Below are 21,256 nucleotides of genomic sequence, written 5' to 3'. Positions count from 1 at the left end.
TGAAAGCGTCTTCAAGGGCAGCTAGGTGGCGCAGCGAATAGAGCACCGGCCCTGAAGTCAGAAGGACCTGAGTTCAAATCTGGCCTCAGATCAAACACTTAACACTAGCTGTGTGACCCTGGGCAAGTCACTTAACCCCAATTGCCTTTTAAAAAAAGGTGTCTTCAATGATATACGGCCTGGTTTGCTTGATTTTTAAAATGACATTTGGAAATGTAGGAAAGGCAGCTCAAATAAGCCCCCTGGCCTCCATCATGCCTGAGCAGTGAATCACAAATGAGAATCAGCTATAGCTTGAATAATATGAAACCTCAACCTAATCTAGAATATTAGCTTCATTATTAGTTGATCAGCCTGCCTCTATAAACTCATCTCTCCTCATGGTCCAACACAACCCTTTCACTTTAGGGAAGCCACTTTACCCAATCTCCCACCACCCATGCCATGCTATTACTGCACCTCTCTACCTTTTGTAATGTTAATACTGATGAACGTAGCAATGAAAAGACACGATTATGGATTTGTCAAGTGAGTTCCATGACTGCACAACTCAGCTGTGTATGGGAACAAAAAGGAAGATTGGCAGGCAGGAAGTAATGGAAGTAAAAAGAAGTCTTAAGAAGAGAATAGTGAAATAGCCAAGGCTGCTGCATCCCCAACACTTTTCCTTCCGCAGCTTTTTCATTTCCTCAGGCAAAACTTGGTGGAAATAAAGGAATTTAGGGAAAGTATAAGAAAATTGGTGGTTGGGGCAGTAGAGTGGGAAGGGCTACAATGGTAGGGAATATTTGTGGAGGGTACACTTTGGGAAAGAATATATTTGGCCACCCATGCTCATGGATCCCTGATGAAATCATGCTACCCTCCTCTTCACAGAGAAATGATGGACACAAGGTGAAAACTGAGACATATTCTTTGAATGTGACTAACGAGTTAGTTTTGCTATTCATGTTTCTTACAAGGATCTTGGGGTTTTTTTCCCTTTTTTTCAGTGTGGAAGAGGGTAGGAGAGGGAGAAAATAGATTTTTTTAATTAAAAAATAATTTTTTAAGAAGACAATATGTTTGTAGTTGATAATTAAGGAAAAGAAGTGTGTATAGTCAGAACTAAATAGTATTGTTGACTCAGCTGCCATAAAAGTAGAAATATGTGATTCAGAATTGGAGGCAAAAACCACCAGTTTTCAGCTGGGCTGGATTCCAATTTGGCAAAAGAGGGAAGAAGGAAGTAAACATGGAATTTTACTCACCTAATGGCAATTTTTGCAGAAGACACTACAAGAAAAAGCTCATCTCACTAATTAAAATGGGTCTTTTCCACACTGCAGTTAAGAAATCTGGGCTAGATAAAAGCTAACCTCAGAATTGACTAAAGTCATTGCCTCAGAAATAAAGAGGGACAGATGGCTTCAAAAACTGGTGCATAAGGAATCCTTGATACGGGACTGTTTCATTTTTGCCTTGGTAACAGTCAACCACTCAATAACCATTTATTACATTTATTAAGCACCAAGTATGTGCCAGATAGCAGTAATACAAAGACAAAGGATTAAAAACTCTCCTCTCAAGGATATTAATATCCCCAACACTTAACAACAATAGTTGGCACTCAATAAATGTTTCTTGACTGATTGATTAAATAGCAATAGTCAAGTCTTTATTAAGTGTTTCTATGTGCCAGGCACTATGGTAAACAAAAAGAAAGTCTCTACCCTCAAGGAAATTATATTCTAATGAGGAAAGACAGACAGTACATAAAAAGGAGCTGAAAAAAAGGGGCAGAAGGCATGGTAGCAAAGTCCAAAGAATGAAAGAGGGCTGGTCCAAACCATTCCTTAGAATGGAGGTCCTGAGAGGAGCTCACCAGTAGGGGAAGAGGGGCTTCTAGAACAAAAGATGAAGGCAGATGATACATGGTGGCATAGTCCAGAGGGTAAAATATGACTGATCTGCACTCTTGCTCGAAATGGAGGTTCCAGAAGTTCACAAATTTTTGCTTTGGAGGTCAATGATGATATTGCTATTTGTCATAAAGCTTCTCTACAACTTTCAGATAATAAAAAATTATAAATCATGTTTTGAAAAATCCTCTTCTGTTCTTTCCTTAAGTTACTTTCCTCTGGGTCTTACAAAATTTTGGCTAAATGTTTAGAGAAGAGTATTTGGGTGATCTTAGTGCAAAAGTTAGAATCTAGTTCTCCTGCTTGCTACATTTACAAAAGGCTTGACCACTTATAAAAGAGGGAGGGAAAAAAAATCTTCCTCTGAAGTCCCTGACTTTGTTGAAATGCTCACGAGTTATTTGGTAACTAAGTGTGGTTGCTGTAATGTCTTTCTGGTCCCAATAGCAATTCTAGAAAATCATGCCATTTTTTGATTTTCCCAACCTCCAGCTCTGAAGGTGATTCTTGTTTGCTTTGAGAGGCAGCTTGGCAGTCAGTGGTATTGGCTGAGTCTACAAGTCAAAGAGATGGCATTAAGAAAGGTGGGAGGGCTGGCCCTGTGGGACTTCCTCGACTTCATCGTTCGAACTCGGATTCCCATCTTTGTTCTCCTAAGGCCCTTTATTCAGTGTAAGGTGGGTGTTTCTCCTCCTGAAGTTGATCAACTTATCAAATAGTGCCTAACGGTTGACCATTCATTCTCTATGGAAAAGAATGTTGTTAAACTGTTGCAGTTATTACTACAATGATTAGATGAAGGAGCTATGAAGAAATACAGGTTTTGTACCATATATCCACAAACCATCCATTATCACAGAGTCCGTGAGTCTCCAGCAGATCCAACTGCCAGAAAGGAAAGCCTGGAGTGAATGATACTATCCAGGGGGAAGTTATGGACTTGAGTTCAAACCCCACATGTGCCATTTGCTATCCATGGGACTTTGGGCAAGTTTCTTTCTGTTTGGGACCCTATTTCCTCATGTACAAAATGAAAGGTCAAATGACTAGCAACCTAAGAGGTGAGGCTGAGACTGGAACTTGAGCCTTCTGATTCCTCAGATAGGACTCTTATCCACTCTAGCAGGGGTTCTTAACCTTTTTTATCCCATAGGCCCTTTTGACATTCTGGTAAAGCCTAAAGAAAGCCTAAAGAAAGTCCTTTCTGAATAATGTTTTTAAATGCATAACATAGAATTACAAAGGAAACTCATTACGTTGATATACAGTTATCAAAACATTAAAAAAGAAACAAGTTCACAGATCCCAGGTTAAGAATCCTTGAACTATAAGTAGAGTGCCATACATAGTGTATAGAAGTCTGGGCTTGTAGTCAGGAAGAGCTGACTTCAAATCCTGTATTACCAGAGATATGACTCCTGGCAAGTCATTTAACCTCTGTAAACTTCAGTTTGCTCAACTGTAAGATGAATTAATAATAGCAATCTACATCACAGCTTATTGTAAGGGTCAAGTGAGATATCTATAAAGTACTTTGTAAACCTTAAAGCACTAGATAAATGAAAGCTAGTATTAGTACATAATTACCTTATTTTAAAATATTTATAACTTAAAAACGCTTAGTAGTAACTCATTTTCCCACTCTCTCTGTACACAACTTTCCTGGAACAATGATTCAGCATTAGGAACGGAGAAGATCCTGTTGCTTTTTTTTTCCCTTCAGCTTTTAGCTCAACCTGCCGAGAACCATGAGGAGCTATCTGCCAGACAACACATTGCTGACCAGCTGGAGAGACGCTTCATTCCTCGGCCCCTGTGCAAGAGCTCTCTCATTACTGAATTCAACAGTGAACTTAAGATTCTAAAAGAGGCTGTACACAGTGGGTCAGGTAAGGGGGTTTGGTGGGAACCACTGTATTTGGACATTCTTTGGCCATTCCAAAGCATCTCTCCATCTAGATGATCTAATTCATTGGAAAAAAGGTCTCTTTAGGTTCAATATTCTATAAACATATAAATTATGTGTCAGGCATTTCTTTTTTTATGTAGTTCAAGTGAATAAAGAAGGTTATTACGCTACAGTTTTCTAAGAATTCTCTCCACCATCCCAGAGGTGAACCCATACAAAACATTGTTTTCTGTCAATAGGGGGCACCCATAACCTGCACATGTGGAAAGTAAATGATACATTTGTGCCTTCATTGCTCAATATGACAATGTGGTAAAGAAAAAAAAATTATGAGAATATAATCCAGGCTTGGTGACATAATGAATAGTCTTACTATTTAAATCTTTACTTTAACATTAAAGAGACCAATAGGTGATTGAGGGATAGTAAATTAATTTTCTGAAAAAAATGGAAGTTGTTCTTGGATTTTGTATTCTTTTAAATGTGAGCTGCACTGGAAAACACAAATGTGAACATATTTTTATCAAAGTATACAAAGTAAACATTGGCAAAGTGGCAGCACTAATTTCCTATCAACCAGAGAAAAAGAAAAACAACCAGTCAAGAAAGCATAATGAAAGCATTTTCTAGATAATACCATAGGTAACCTGTGCTAACCTCACTTCATATACTTGTAAGCATACTTTAAGATTGATTCTTCATATTCCCACTCATTTTTCCCACTTACATTTTTTCTTACTTCAGTCCCATTTACGTTTCCAACCTTTCTTCATTCCCACTTATTTTTTTTCTACTTATATTTCAATTCAAGCCTCAATGCATTGTTCACCTTTCCTAAGCAACACACTTGAGGGGAGAAAACCTTTGGAAATTATACTGTGTTTTGTTTTGTTTTACCATTTATAAATATGCATTTTTTTTACTTTGTTTCCCATCCCTACACAGCCTACCAGGGGAAGACGTCCATTAGCACAGTGGGTACCTCTACCTCTGCTTACCGCTTGAGCCTGGCCACTATGTCCCGCTCCAACACCGGCACTGGCACTGTTTGGGAGCAGGACAGCGAGCCTTCCCAGCAGGCTTCCCAGGACACCCTGAGTCGGACTGATGAGGAGGATGAAGAAAGTAAGCAGCATGACAAGATTTGGAAAATGAGGTTTTTTTAGGCTAAATAATGAAAGCAGGAAGGGGATGTATTGACCCTTGTGTATTTTCCAGCTCTTGTTTCTGCGGATGCTTCAGGAATGCCTTCATAATTATTCCAACACAGAGTAATCCGCATGTAATAACCCTACTGTTTCTATCATTCTTAAGTTGTTTCAAGTAGTTATATTCTAATTTTTCAATGGTAATTGTCCACGGATACTATACATAAAATAAATGCTCTGATAGGTCCCAAACTGCATTTTTGCTCAGAGTTTCAACCTGTTCTATCAACTATAAGTTTCTTTGTACTAAGAACAAAAATAACAAAGTAAAACAACTTGAATTATACTTTCTTTCCTGAAACACTATGTATAATACAGTGGCAAGAGCACTGAACTTGGGAATCAAGCACCTTAGGTTTGAGCCCTCCTCCTTATATTAACTAGCCATGTAAGACTGGCCAATTTCATTAACTTGCAGAGCCTCAGTTTCCACATATGTAAAACAGCAATAATTATACTTATACTATATAGATCACAGGTGTTATGAAGAAAGCACTTTATAAGTCGTAAAATGTTGTATACATGAGCTTTTATTTTCAAATGCATGTACCCCTGCAAAACCACCAAAATAACTCCAAAGTAGGCAAAGGAAATAAGGAGGTGGAGCCAGGGGCTGGAAAGTAATCCCTAAATAATTGGAGCTAACAATACTGGTTGTAACATAAGATACCAGCAAAGAATTGGAGGAGTAATACCTGAGTTTAAGTGGGAGATAATGGCTTAAACAAGGACATGAAAGCATAATGAAGTAGGTTGATCTATCGCATGTGTACATCATAAGGGAAGGTTTTTAATGATAAACAGAAGTGTGCAGGTAAATATTTAACAACTGACTTAAAAAGAATGTATCCATGACACATTTTAAAGTTTAGTCTGTATCATTAACATTTTCTCCAATATTTTCTTAAGTCGAGGGTCTAGACTTAACAAAAAAAATCCAGACAAAATAATAAATCAAGGTTTGATTTTGTAGCTTTGGCCAAAGTGTGAAAGTTCACCCTGAAAATTTAACAGTTTTCTCAAGCCATTTTCAGCTTGCTCCATCATACCCCTGGGCCTAAGGATATATTATAGGCCACTATATGACACTCAGTGTGAAAGCTTTGCCTAGAAATGTCATTAAAACAAACAAAACAACACTTTTTTTAAAAAAAAAAAAGCTTTTTCTGAATTTAGGGAATAAGGATTTCATTAAATTAGGAAACACCATCTGCCAGTGTAGGTCAGCTGCTTCTCTGTAATTAATGGACTTAAAATGTTGGCTAGACCAGTGAGAGGTTAATTGACTTGCCCATAGAGACAATCAGTACATGTCTCAGAGGCAGATTGAGCCCAGATCTTCCCAACTCCCTCTCTATTCACTAGGCCATTATGACTTTTGTGAATTTAGTAAAAAAAAATTTAAATGGGGATTCTAGACTGAATTTTGAACAACAATTATAAATTAAAGGTGTTTGATAGGAAGATATATAGTGTTTTATATATATAATCCATATTTTGAAGTTATACTTCAAAACCCAGTGATACATATCATCAGGACCCCTCCCAAAGTATGATATTTTGTTATAATAAACCCAACCTGTGGGTGCATTTATTTCTGATGTACTCAAGCAACTGGTTTCTAGACTGATAATAATTTGCTCATGGAAAAACACCTGGAACTCTAACATGAAAAACCCTGACAAAGCTACTTGAGACTAAAATTGTCATTGCCATTATGTCAGGGAGATGGGGCACTGAGGGGCATGCACAGGCAGAACAGTTTTTCCTGTGATGTTCCTGAATGCCAAGGTTGTTGGAAACAGCCAAATCACACATCTGTTGATTGCACCAGCATTTCTGTCAGTAATTTCAACGAGTGAGACATTGAGATTAAGTAGATGTGTATGCCCATTTCATGGTAATGAGAGTGAATGAAATGAGTGCAGGGGAGAGACCAGTCAAGTCTGGGAGTAGTGGTGCAATTGCACACTTGTAGTCTGTCCTGGTGCCTAAGAGTGTTCACCAGTGATACTGCTTTAGACACACACACACACACACACACACACACACACACACACACACACACACACACACACACACAAAACCCTTGAGCAAGATATGGAAGGATAGGTAATGGTGTAAGCTTGGGTTTGAGCTGACCCAGAGGTATTTGTTTGAACTATTCATTCCTGATGCTTAGAAGCAGACACTGGGGCTGTAACAATATTCTGACTCCCTACTAGATTACAGGAATCAGATAAAACACATAAAATTGATCCTTGCCCTCAGAGGACTTAGAATTATGAACAAAACATAAACTTGTGGAAAGGAAATTACACAGGCACTAACCATGTAAAATAATAATGTAAGGACAAGGTGGAGAGTATCCAGAGGACAGCAGCTAGGGTGGTCAAGAGGAGGGCAACTAAGATAGTAAAAGCGTGAGACCATGCCATATACAGATTGATTAAAGGAAATGGGCATATTTAGAGTAAAGAAGAGAAGACTGAGTGAGTCATGATATTTTTCTACAAGCATTTGAAACAAAGTCATGTGGAGGAGAGAGTAGGCTTCTTCTGTTTGGTTCCTGAGTCAGAACCAATAGCAATGGCTGAAAGTTGCAAAGAGGCTAATTTAAGCTTGAAGTCAGGAAAAACTTCCTATTAGAGTTGTCCAAAAGTATAATGGATTCCCTCCCCTCAGAGGTCTTCTTCAAGCAAGGCTGGATGACAGCCACTTGTTGAGTACGTCACAGCCAGAGTTCTTTTCAAATAGGGGTTGGCCCCTGAGGTTCCTTGAAACTCAAATTCTGTGATTCTGTGAACTTTGCTAGGTAATATGGGATTAACTGCCAAGTGAATGGTATAAACCACGAGTGCTATGTCAGCTTTTCTCAAACTTTTTGGTCTCAGAAACCCTTTGCATTCTTTTTTTTTAAAAAAAAACATTTATTTTTAACATTCTTTTGAAATTTCAAGTTTCAAATTCTCTCCTTCCCTTCCATACTTCCCTTATCCACTGAGAAGGCAAGGGAATTGATATCAATTATTTATACATGTGAAATAATGTACAACATATTTTCACATTAACCAAATCCCCCCCTCAAAAAAAAAAGGCAAAATAAATCAAGTGAGGAAATTGTACTTCATTTTACATTCAAAGTTCACCAGTTCTCTCTATAGGTGGATAGCATTTTTTCAGCATGAGTCCTTTGGAATTGTCTCAGATAATTGTATTGATCAGAGTAACCAAATCTTTCATGTTTGATCATCATTGCAACATTTCTGTTACTGTGCACAATGATCTCCTGGTTTCACTTCACTTCGCATGAGTTCTTATACGTCTTACCATGTTTTTCTGAAACCATCTCCCTCATCACTTCTTACATCACAATAGTATTCAATTACAATATTATGCCACAACTTGCTCAGCCATTCCCCAATTGATGAGCATTCCCTCAATTTCCAATTTTTTTACTCCACAAAAAAGAGCTGCTATAAACATTTTGTACATATGGGTCATTTTCTTTTTTCTTTGATCTCTTTGGGGTATGGATCTAGTATTGCTGGGTCAAAGGGTATGCACAGTTTTATACCCCTTTGGGCATAGTTCTAAATTGTTCTCCAGAATAGTTGGACCAGCTCACTAGTCCACCCTGGAGTTCATTAGTGTACCTATTTTTCTTTTTTCCCTCAAGGATTGGTCATTTCTGACAGGTGTAAAGCAGTGCCTCACAGTTGTTTAAATTTGCATTTCTCTAATCAATAGTGATTTAGAGCATTTTTTCATATAACTATAAATAGCTTTTTTTCTTCTGAAAACTATCTGTTCATATTCTTTAACCATTTATCAATTAAGGAATGGCTTTTATTTTTATAAATTTGACTCAGTTCCCTATACATTTGAGAAATGAGGCCTTCATCGCAGAAATTTTCTATTAAAATTTTTATATTGTCTATGGTACCTTTCAGCAAAATTTAGTTTTCCTGATTTTCTTTTTTGCTTTTGCTTTGTCTGAGATCATGACTGCGACCTCTGCCTTTTTTACCTCAGCTGAAGAAAAATAGATTTTGCTCCAGCTCTTTATTTTAATTCTGTGTATGTCTTTCTATTTCCAGTGTGTACACAACATATTGTTGGATTCTGGTTTCTAATCCATTCTGCTACCCTCTTCTGTTTTATGTATTTCTTTCCATCTTATTTCCTTCTGTTTATCCTTCTCTCTCTCTTTTTATCCTGTCCCTCCCCTCAAAAGTCTGTTTTGTTTCTGACCACTGCCTCCCTTAATCTGCCCTCCTTTTATTACCCTCCCATAGCTTTCACCTCCTTCCTCTCTTATTTCCCTATTATGTAATATAGATTTCTATAACCAAGTGAGTGTATGTGTGTGTGCATTATTCTTCCCTCTTTGAAACAATTCTGATAAGAGAAAGGTTCAAGCACTGTCTGCCACATACAGCTTCCCAATTTCCCCTCCACTATAAGAGCTCTTCCTTACAAGCTTTTTTTATGTGAGAAAATTTTCCCCATTCTATCTCTCCTTTCCCCCTTCTTCTAGTGTATCCCTCTTTCTTTCCCCTTCACTATTCTTTTTGGGGGGGAAATCATTGCAACATAATCAACTCACACTCATGCCCTCTGTCTATGTAAATTCCTTCTAACTGCCCTAATAATAATAGTTCTTAGGAGTTACATATATCGTCTTCCCATGTAAGAATGCAAACATTTTAACTTTATTGAGTCTCTTTTTTTATGCTTCTCTTGAGTCTTGTGTTTGAATGTCAGATTTTCTATTCAGCTCTGGTCTTTTCATCAGGAATGTTTGAAAGTCTTTTATTTTATTAAATATCCATCCCGCCCCCCCAAAAAAAAAGATTATACTCAATTTTGCTGGGTAGGTTATTCTTGGGTTTAATTGTAGCTCCATTGCCTTCCAGAATAACATGTTCCAAGCCCTCCATTCCTCTAACGTAGACGCTGCTAAATCGCATGTTATCTTGACTGTGGTTTCACGATATTTGAATGATTTCTTCCTGGCTGCTTGCAATATTTTCTTCTTGACTTGGGAGCTCTGGAATTTGGCTTATACTATTCCTGGGCATTTTGATTTTGGGATCTCTTTCAGAAGGTGATTGGTAGATTCTTTCAATTTCTATTTTACCCTCTGGATCTAAGATATCTGGGCAATTTTCCTGGATAATTTCTTGAAATATGATGTCTAGGCTCCTTTTTTGACCATGGCTTTCAGGTAGCCCAGTAATTCTTAAATGATCACTCCTTGATCTATTTTCCAGGTATATTATTTTTGCAATGAGATATCTCACTTTTCTTCTACTTTTTTCATTCTTTTGATTTTGTTTTATTGTTTCTTGATGTCTTATGGAGTCAATAACTTCCACTTGGCCAATTCTGCTTTTTTAAAGAGTTCTTTTCTTCAGTGAATTTTTATGCTTCTTTTACCATTAGGCCAATTCTGTTTTTTAAGGTGTTATTTTCTTCAGTATTTTTTGTGTCTCTTTTGCTAAGCTGTTAATTCTCATTTCAAAATTGTATTGCATCAGTCTCATTTCTTTTCCCAATTTTTCCTACCACTCTTATCGCTTTCTTTAACTTTTCCAAGAATTCTTGTTGATCATGGGTCCAATTAGCATTTTTCTTTGAGGCTCTGCTTATAGCTGTTTTCACAATATTGTCTTCTTAGCGTATGCCTTAGTCTTCTTTGCTACTGTAGTAGCCTTTTATAGTCAAATTCTGTGTGTGTGTGTGTGTGTGTGTGTGTGTGTGTGTATGTGATTTGCTCATTTTTTGTCCTATTTCTTAATGTTGATCTTTATGTTAAGATTGAACTCTGCTCACGTGGGGATGGGGAGGCACTGTGCCAAGCTTCAGTCTTTTCTGTTCTGCTATTTTGAGAGCTAGTTCTAGGGGTCTGCAAGTTTTTGATACTTCCAAGGTGGTGTGATTCAGGGAGAGGTGTGGTCACTGCTCTCTTTGTCTACATTTTGGTCTTTACACAAGAAGGGTCACTGCTTCCCTCTAGCTGCAAGTGATAGTACTCTTCTTGACTCTGGAACTATAACCAGAGCCCCTGCTCCCTTGTGACCAGTCACAAGCATTCCTCTCTGCCCTAGAACTGTGACCCAGAACTGCACATATTCAATAGAGTTGCCAATCAGCACCAGCTCCACCCAGTGCCAGCAAATGGCTCCTGCCTCTGAGCTGAGAGTTCCCAAAGCTGCTGCTGCTGCTGCTGCTGCTGCTGTTGTTGTTACAGCTGCCTTCAAGGCCCACTGCTGGTACTCTTGCCTTGCTCAAAGCCAACCCCAACTTGGGTGTCACAGACCTTTCCTGCCAACTTGCTAAGCTGTCTTAGGCTGGAAAAATGTTTCACTCTGATCTTTGGTTTGATCTGCTGCTCCAAAATTTGATTTGAGGGGTTATTTTAAAGTTTTGTAGGGTAATATCGAGAGAGTTCAGCTTGGTTACTGCCGGTACGCCACCATCTTCACCCCTTTACCTTCTTAAAAATTATTAAGGATCCCCCTCCAAGAACTTTTGTTTATATGGATAATGTCTATTAATATTACTGTATTAGAAACAAAAATATCTTAGTATTGTTATGAAAATAATTTTGACCTTATGGACCCTCTGAGTGATCCCTGGTCTACACTTTAAAAACCTCTGTGCTGTGGGACTCTAGTAAATAATCAACAGACAACATGATGGGCTACAATCACACAAGAATTTCCTTCTCTGAAGAAAGCTCAAACCAGGGGTGTCCAAATCAAACAGAAATAGGAGTCACTATAACATATAAAAGGATCCCTGAGGGCCACATATCAACTTAGAAAACCATATATTACTATTATCTATGTTCCCTTTTATTTTTTAATTTATTTTATTAAATATTTCCCAATTGCATTTTAATCTGGTTCTGGCCACACTTGAGAGTATAGTGGGCTGCAAGCAGTCACTCGTCTTTTTTGACAACTGTGGCTTAAACCACACTTCTACCTCACCAGCCTGCTTACAAATACCATTTCTCATTCTCCAATTTGGACGGAAACTAGAAAAGCCACTTTCAAGACAATCATCACTGAATAAATTCAGAGCTCTAGTAATTTTAGGATATCCCTAGTACTTACCTTCCAGGACTGTTGTGAGGATAAAATGAGATAACATTTGTAAAGCACTTTGCAAACCATAAAGTGCTTATATAAGTGCTAATTTCATTCACTAATTTGTCCATGGAGAGACTATGAATAGTTCTTTCAAGTAAACAGTGAAGGAATTAAAATTGAATGTAACTGATTTTGACTTTCTGAGCATTTTCCTGATTTTCTGAACACTTGATTCTGAGGTTTTCTATAAAAGTTTGGATACCAATTTTGCCACTTCTTCTGACCTCATTTCTTTCTATGTCCTTTTCAGATGACTCGGTGAGCATGCCCAGTGTGGTAAGTGAACAAGAAGCTTACCTCATGAGTGCCATTGGAAGGCGACGATTCTCAAGTCATGTCTCCAGCATGTCTGCACCTCAGGCTGAAGTGGGCATGTTGCCCAGTCAGAGGTAAAAAGCCCTTTATTTTGTGTATTCTCTGTCTTAAGCCTAAAGTAGAAACTCTGAGACTTGATCTGACCATGACATGTCCCTCTTCCATCAAAAACTCCAAATGGCTCCCTATTAATTTTTAAGATAAACTCCTCTGCTGGGTATTTAAAGCTCTCCACAACCTTGCCCCCTTCCTGTCTTTATAGCCTCTTACATACAATCCCCTTGACACACTCTAAGATTTTATGCATCTCAGTGCCTTAGCACTGGCCATCCCCTATGCCTAGAATGTTCTGCTTCCCACCCCTATACCCCACACCCACCTGCTGATGCCTTTCCCTTTAATTTTAACTTCTATCTACTCTTTATGTATCTTATATATCTATATCTGTATATGTGCATGTCATTTCTCTAATTAGGATGTAAGCTCCTTGAGGGCAGGGACTATCTTCACTTTTTTCTCTGCATCCCCAGTGCTTAGGACAGTGCCTGGCACATAGTAAGGGCTTAATAAATGCTTGTTGATTGATTGTTCTACTTAGCACAAAAAAACAAAAACAAAAAACACCTGAAAAGGGGACAGTGCATTGGTATCTTAGACCTACATATTTAACAGGTATTTGCCACTTAAGTTTATACACACACATACACACACGTATATGTCTTCCTTATTAGAACTCCACTCCAGTGCTAGCAATATTAAGTCCCAACAATCCCTTTAGGCATAGCATTATTACTGTACATTATCTATATCCAGATTAATTTAAAGTTATGCTAATTTTTAAAATAACTGATTTGATGTTTGCTTTACTCTTGCTAGCATGATTTTAGGGAGAATTTAAAGTTATGATTCTTCATAAAGAGTATGCATCAGTTTACAAAGTGGTTGTCTACACTTTATAAATTTAACTTGAAACACAGAGATATACTTTCTGCTTTGAGTATTGTCCCTGTATAAGGGTGGGGTCATTTAAACCATTTAAACCCACTTGGAGCTGACAAAAGCGTCCAGTTAGGAGGAGTGATTGATAGTTTGTCTCAGTCAGCTCCCACCCTTAACACCTGAAATAAGTTTGTATCAAATAGGCATGTGGCTTCCTTTCTTGGCGAATGACATTCTCTTATCTCTCTGTGATCCCTCCGTATCAGGGTTCATAAGGAGTGTAATGCCTGAGGACTTTCTTGGAATGATGAATTTTGTCAAGAGTATTTTCTCCATCAGGCATCTGTGTTCAGCCTGTAGTAGTGAATGAAACAAGAAAGGTATTTTGATGCTAAATAGATATGTGACTTTGGACAAATCACTCACCCTTTCTGGGCTTCAACCTCCTCATCTTTAAATTAAGGAATTATTCTAGATACCATCTAAGGTTCTATCTCTTTTAATCTGTTCTTCAAGACGAGATTTGACATGATAGTAGGTAGAAGGCTCCAATCTGGCCTCTGACACCTACTGGCTGTTTAACCCTGGGCAAGTCACTTAATTTTTCAGGGCCTCAAGCCACAAACTTTGTAAGACTATAAATTGCAGAAAAGTTGTCCATCTGCCTCAGTGGATGGAGTTTTCACACCAATGACAGTTCCCTACACTGATGCAATCACAGGCCCAGATGAAAAACATTTTTGGAAAGCAGTTTCTTCCATGGTGTCACTAATATGTGTGAGTTAAAACAATAAAAATCTCAGCACAATTGAACAATTTAAAAGTCTCTGGCCGAAAGTTAACTGCCTTTGACATCAAAGTACACTCTATTTCACTAAATCTTTCAAAGATTTGGTCTAGTAGGTATTTAATTACTCTCTGCTCTCCATCTCTTTAACTCTGACTTGGAATTAATCATAGACAGACACAGACAGACAGACAGACAGACAGACAGACAGACAGACAGACAGATAGATAGATAGATAGATAGATAGATAGATAGATAGATAGAGATAGGTATAGGTATAGGTATAAAAATATAAAATAGAAATCAGGGGATATGGTAATTCAGATTTTTAAAAATTAGTTAAATGTAATTATGAAACTTCTCATAGTTTGATGTCAAATATTTTTAAGTTGTAGACGCTTCTACCAAACCAGTGAGAGGTACCATGGTGCAATACTGGTTAGAACACTGGGCTTAAAGTCAGAAAAAACAGGGTCCAGATCATGCCTCAGACACTTACTACCTGCGTGACCGTGAGCAAATCACTTAACCTCTCTAGGCCTCAGCTCAACTGTAAAATGAGGAAGTTGGACTCAGTGACCTACCAGTATGGTCCCTTCAAGATCTAAATCCACAATTCTACAATCCTGTGAGACAGATCAACGAATAAACTGCTGGACCTAGAGAGTCAAGAAAACCCAAGTCCAAATCTGGCCTCAGAGAATTACTAGCTGTGTGACCCTGGGTGTAATCTCTGTCTACCTCAGTTTCATCTTCTGTAAAGTGAGGATAAGAATAGCACCTCCTTCCCAGGAGTTTTGTTTTGTGAGTATCAAATGAGATATTTGCAAAGCATTTTGCAAACCATAATGTGCTTTATAAATGCTAACCAAAAAAAGATGAAATTAAATTCATAAAATGAAGCCCAAGTTAATGAAGTTTTTTTAAACCAGATTATAAATAAGAATAAGAGATTAACAATTAGTTTTTTAAATGAGACAGCATCTATAAAGTATTCTATACCCATAAAGCATTACATGAAAGTAAGTTTTTATAGCTATCATTGAAAAAAATGTATTATTCTAAAAAAGGACTAACAATTGATAATTTTTAATGTTTTCCCAACATTCTTCAGATTTTTATTTAAAAAAGAATTGAAAGAAAAATCCTAGTGGATCAACCATGGCAAACTCTTTAAAGAAAGTAATGTTTCATTTTTCATGTAAACCGGATAGGAAGTATGGTGTGATGGCAGGAACTCTGAAGTGTTCTAGAGTCAAAGTGCCCCTCTCTGCTCCTACATACCCAGGGGACCTGGGGCAAGTTAGGGCACCTCTCAAGCTTCACTTTCCACATCTGTAAAATTAAGAGGGTGAAATTTGATGATCTCTAGGGTCCCTTCTAGCTCAAGACCTACCATCTATGAACTAGTAACTAATCATCAGAGCTCTGGCAAAAGTTGACCAGGTAAACGGATTGCTTGTCATTTTCCACATACAATTAGGGTGTAACTTTTGTCTTGTCCATGTGGGGATTAGCCTTGGGAGATAAGCACTAGTGGTCTCCATTTTTCAACTTTCTTAGTAAGACATTAAAAATATGATTTCTGAGCTAATCAGAGCACTGACTATGAACAATGAATGAATAAGAAAACACCAGCAGTTAGCTATGCTGAGCACAGAATGAACAGTGGGATGAAAGCCCATAGAATAATACTTAAAGCATAAAGGTTTTTAAAAAAATTTAGTATCAAACTATTTTCACTAAACATTTTTATAGAGATTTAAAATACAAAGTTTTCAACAGTCCTCAACAAATGCAAACATTCCTTTCTTCACCTTCTGTAAGGAGTTTCTACCCAGTGGGAAACAGTGGAGGCAGGCAATATGCTGTATTGCCATTCATCTGAACAGATGGATGAACAGAATTGCATTCTGGACAGACTGAAATTGAAGAGGCTGATGAAGATATCTATACTCATTCATTTCTCCTTGATTCATTTCATGGGAGATAGAGTGGGAAGCAGGGTTTGGGTTTTTTCCCCTTACATTCGGAGTGGTAGAGCATTTTCTAAAATACTGTCTTCTTAGTGCAATTGTGCAAATTTTGAAGCACATCTAGAATTCCTAAGTAGTGGTAATTTAATTCAGTACAATCAAACAAGGATTTACTGAGTGCCTACCACGTGCCCAGCACTGTGCTCTACAAGCAAAGTCTAAGACACTGCCCCTGTCCTCAAGAAGGTCTCTTTGCAGCCAAGTAAACTCATGGCCTGTTGATCTTATTTGTCTCTTACCCACCTAACAGCTTTCTCCTATCGATATTTATTTTTCAATCATCCCCAATAGATGCAATATTTAATTGCTGAGGAAGGAGAAGATGACTTGAGTTCGTAAGGATTTCCTAGGTCAATTCCCTCCAGTTTACTTGCATCTTCATTGTAGTGTTAACTTAGACATCTGGCATTGCTTTTGCTTTTTTGTTTGTTTGTTTTAAACATACGATCAGAATTAAAAGTTGGTATTAGGAGTTCATGGTAAGTGGTTTTTTTATTCTAATTTCCAAGGACAAAAAAAGAATCCTAAGGAGGATGATTTTCAATGAAGCTGCAAGTAACTCACCCAAATAGTTTCAAAATAAGTATTAGTTTTGATTTTCTAGAAACAATCTAGAAAGCATTTCACAGTTCACGTATTGATTTGGAGCACTCTAGGTCCCAACATTTGACTAATAGATTGCTCCTCTAAATTAGTGTCCAGACAATGTCTTTCCTTACCCTGTGATTCCATGTCCTGATGAACCCAGTGTAAGGCCAAATGGTTGATTGTCCTCCTTTTCCTTCCTTTTTCTGTTGATTTTTCTTTTTCTTTTTGTTTTTAGTTCCTGAAAAAACAAACAATTGCATGCTTTTTTTTTTGCATTTTCTTTCCCTAAATGCTTCATTTCCCTACCCCTCCTGCAGTGAACCTAATGTCCTCGATGACTCCCAGTGCCTGGCCGCTGAGGGCAGCCTCTCTAGGTACAGTTGTCAATGCTACCTGTCTGTCAGTGTCTGTGCTGGGATACTAACTGTTCCCTGTCTCTCTGTCTCTTCTTCACCCCCCCTCCTTTCCTCTATTTCCATTCCTTTCCCCATGTTGTTCATGGATACACCAGTCTGCAAGTCAAAGGTGTAGCAAACCTTCCTAGGTTTTCAGCTATTGACGGCAAGAGTTTTGTTTTTTTTTAATAGCCCAAGAACAGATCTATAGAGTTCTTTGGGCAGTTCTTATGTCAACCTAGCTGTCTGTTGTACCAGGTGTTACATTTTTCCCAGCTAAATATTTTCCCCTCTACACCAACATTCATTAATAATTTTCTAGGAACATCATCAATGTGTATTCACTTATTTAAATACAGGTCTCCACAGTCAAGAAACACTTTATTAAAGCATTGAGATGGATTTTTAGTGAATACCATAATTCATTTTTAAAATATTATAAGAATGTCAATTTTATGTACATATCAACTGCCTTTTAAAATTTATTTTATGGAATTTCTTTAATATCTTACTCCAGGAAGCTTGTCCAAATAGCACTTATATAGGGAATTTGTAACTCAGAACTAATCCAACTCCTCCAACTAACAATTGTCCAGTAAAATCAGGAAGACAAATGTTCTTTGGCTGAATTAGAAAAGTTATATGATGCCAGCACAATATACAGTTACCACGCTGTGTGTCTAAAGATTGTAAAGAAGGGATGGACTGCACCTTTAACACTCAGATAAATGACATCAATGGTTCCTACCATTGTACTCTCATAGCCATACCTCTCAACTGATCCTCATTAGGCAGGGCAATGCTTCCTGTCACTAGTGTCTTTGTTCCATTTCAAGTGAACATCTGCCTTTTTTAAGTCTTGCCTTTATCAAGTGTTACATGTCTGTGTCTCTTGCTTTATCAGGAAAGATGAGGAGATGTTGAGAGGCTGTTCCTGTGAACTTTCCCTTTTTAGAATTTTGTCACTCATTTGATTTTTTGTGTTTTGTTCAGATTTCACTTTTTTTCATGTTGAATATGGGAAATTCATTCCATCATCAGATGTTCTTTTTTTTTTTTGTTAGACCAGATTCATGACATTCATTTATGTTTGTCAGCCCTAGCCTCAAAAGTTCAGTCTCTTAGCATTTGTGGAATAGCTGCAAAGCTAAGGCTTGCTCCCATTGGCAGAAGCTCAAATAAGGGTTATTTGGCATAACTGAAATAACAGAAAAGAAACAGGTCTCAAGACGGTTTTGTATAATTGTGCAGTTTTTGAAGAAAGCAGATGGTCTATAGTGGGGTTAAAAATAGTCAACTTGGCTTTTAAAGAACTCATCTGTTTACACTTAAATTTATGTTTGAGCAAGATAACATTGCTTAAAAACTCCCTTGAAAAGCCTTGGTGGGTTCAAAGGTAATCACTGTCTAAACAGTGTTAACCTAGAGGGAGCATAATATATTACATCAAATTTCCATCAGACCTACTACCCATCTGAAATCAATCTGTTCTGATCACATAGTGTGAATTTTGCTCTGGAATTATGTGGTCTAGAGCTACCCTATGTCATTTAAAGTGAGAGGGGCAGGAATTAGGTCATGAGTGCTGGGTCAGCTTTGAGCATTTTTCTTAAGGAGTTAAATAACACAACCCAGTCTTCCCTGACTCCGCTGCTGATGGAAACATATCCAAGATTACACTCAGGCAAGAATAATTTAGACAAGCCAACTAGTCAGAATATTTAGAACTGTATTATCCTTGGTTAAAGAAAGTTGAATGGTCTGACTATACCTGTTTATATTTCTGTGCATATGTATGGTTTAAAGCTAATTACAGATTCAGCTCTTGAACTTGAAAACAGGAATGCATTTTGTTTTCTGAAAGTAAACCAAGTTAGCACAGTGATGTTCTACTAGGAAGCAACAAATCAACTTTTGCTATACACAGGTAAATGTACCGCCTGAATTTTACCATGTCACCAAGTTTTTAGCATTTTATAAGAGGTAGGTTTAGTCAGAAGATCATGTTTTGGATGACATATTCTTAGCTCTTATTTTCTGTGTGCCATCCTTTCAAGGTGCAAAATCTTAAATTTTTAAAGGCACATGTCTTATCAGCACTAATTAACTTGTGTCCAAGACCTAAAAGAAAACTGAGCGGCATTCCCAAAGGAAAACAGACTACAGGGCCTGCAAACTATTAAGCAGAACGGCTGATTAATTAACTGATAATTTTATTAGACTTTCATGAAAATGGCTATTTATAAGAAAATACTGAAAAAAAAGAAAATATTGAATATATGTACTATATTCATTAGGGACCAGTAGAACTAGCCAGATCCAGATAAGAAAGAAAACACTGCACTGGTAAATATGGGTGAGAACAATGGAAACTTTACAGGCAGGAGAAATTTTTCTTCCAAGAATTTTTAATGCAAAGAAAAACTAAGATAACTAATTTCTTTTAGAAGTCATTTTAGGGCAGCTAGGTGGCATAATTGATAGACCACTGGTTTGGAATCAGGAAGACTCATCTTTATGAGTTCAAATCTGGCTTCAGGCTCTTACTAGTTGTTTGACCCAGGCAAGTCACTTCACCCTGTTTGCCTCAGTTTCCTCATCTGTAAAATGAGCTGGGGAAGGAAATGTCAAACCACTCCAGCATCTTTGCCAAGAAAACCCCAAATGGGGTCCCAAAGAGTTGGACCTGACTGAAACCTTATTATCAGCCAACTTTTCAAATTATCTGGAAGATACAAAGGGCAAAATAATTTCCTTTTCAAAATAGCTGAAAATAAGTGCCTAAAAATCCCTTTTGAAATATGTACCTATCTGTTTTATAACTAAATCATTGTTATGTGAGAGGTAGTGTTTAGTGGAAAGAGATGAGATAAGGAGTAAGACCTAGATTATAGTCCTGACTTTAGCATCTACCAGCTTTGTGATTTAGGGAAAGTCAACAACAACCTCTCTGATTTTCAACTTCCATCATCTACAAAAGTGAATTCCTTGCCAACCAGAGTTGTTGTGAGGATCTAAAAAGATCATGTATGTAAAAGGACATTGAAAACTTTAGGCTTTTATAAAACTATAAGGGTTTATGAAAGGAAATGACATCTAATTAACAGCATAACAATCAGGTTTTATCAGCTCTCTCCATGATGGTAGGTTGTTTAGGTTACAACATCTTGTACATTGTGCATACTCAATAAATATTAAACAGGAAGTATTGTTTATGGGGAAGTGTAGGGTTCTGTTTCACCCCTTCTCTGTGAACACTCCATGCCATTTTCTATGGCACCACAGTTTGTTACTATGGTGGAAAGCTTACCATAGACTTAACATTTCCTATGTACAGAATGGGCAGCTAGGTGGTGTAGTGGATAGGACTCTGGGCCTGGAATCTGGAAGACTCATCTTCCTGAGTTCAAATCTGGCCTCAGAGACTTACTAGTTGTGTGACCCTGGGTAAGTCACTTAACCCTGTTTACTTCAGTTTCCTCACCTATAAAATGAATTGGAGAAGGAAATGGCAAACCACTCCAGTATCTTTGCCAAGAAAACTGCAAATGGGGTCATGAAGAGTTGAACATGACTGAAAATGAATGAACAATATACAAGATGCTCTGCTCCATTTGGGGAGTTTCCAGTGTGTACACGAGACTCAGCCCATAACTGTGAGACCTAAAAAAAAAACAATGAAAAGCACCTGCTCGGTTTTTTAAATTTTTGTTTTTGGCATTGATCCCACCCAGAGGTTCGTTTATCATAAGGGTGTTTATTTGCTAGAACAGTCCCTTGCAGATTAGTGAATAATACAAACAATGATTCAACTGGGAGAAAAAAAATTCATAATAAAATACTTTTAAGATTGTCCTAGCTCCTTTTGCAATTAAGTGCTGCCCCTGTAATTTATTCTTTTTTTTTCCTTTTTTGGGAAACATGAAGTAAGATTTTTTTTGGTAGCCAAGGTGTTTGATTCACTGTCATCCAGCAATTTCTTCAACTGGATTCCTGCTTCTACTGACTTCTATAA

The 21,256-nt window shown here is 37.6% G+C and overlaps 1 protein-coding gene and 1 long non-coding RNA gene across 4 annotated transcripts in view; one reads left to right on the top strand and one right to left on the bottom strand.

The window, feature by feature from the left end:
* Positions 1–21,256, bottom strand: part of LOC110223333 (uncharacterized) — a 42,793-nt gene that overhangs the window by 5,373 nt on the left and 16,164 nt on the right. Inside the window, exon 2 of the long non-coding RNA XR_013483344.1 lies at positions 16,978–17,084. This is a non-coding gene — a long non-coding RNA (uncharacterized LOC110223333). The remainder of the gene's footprint in view (positions 1–16,977; positions 17,085–21,256) is intronic.
* Positions 1–21,256, top strand: part of UNC80 (unc-80 subunit of NALCN channel complex) — a 222,492-nt gene that overhangs the window by 189,964 nt on the left and 11,272 nt on the right. For 2 of the 3 annotated variants that reach the window (XM_078147389.1, XM_078147390.1), the window contains 5 exons: positions 2,394–2,578; positions 3,625–3,790; positions 4,756–4,935; positions 12,432–12,570; positions 17,164–17,220. In XM_078147389.1, the coding sequence (XP_078003515.1) occupies positions 2,394–2,578; positions 3,625–3,790; positions 4,756–4,935; positions 12,432–12,570; positions 17,164–17,220 (727 nt within the window). The remainder of the gene's footprint in view (positions 1–2,393; positions 2,579–3,624; positions 3,791–4,755; positions 4,936–12,431; positions 12,571–17,163; positions 17,221–21,256) is intronic. The other variant, XM_021008767.2, reaches the window with a different exon arrangement.

This window comes from Phascolarctos cinereus, unplaced genomic scaffold, assembly GCF_003287225.1.
Source record: "Phascolarctos cinereus isolate Bilbo 61053 unplaced genomic scaffold, phaCin_HiC Scaffold_7;HRSCAF=346, whole genome shotgun sequence".
Lineage (NCBI taxonomy): Eukaryota > Metazoa > Chordata > Mammalia > Diprotodontia > Phascolarctidae > Phascolarctos > Phascolarctos cinereus.
Note: the sequence above shows the minus strand (reverse complement) of the source record. Positions and strands in the feature narration are given on the sequence as shown.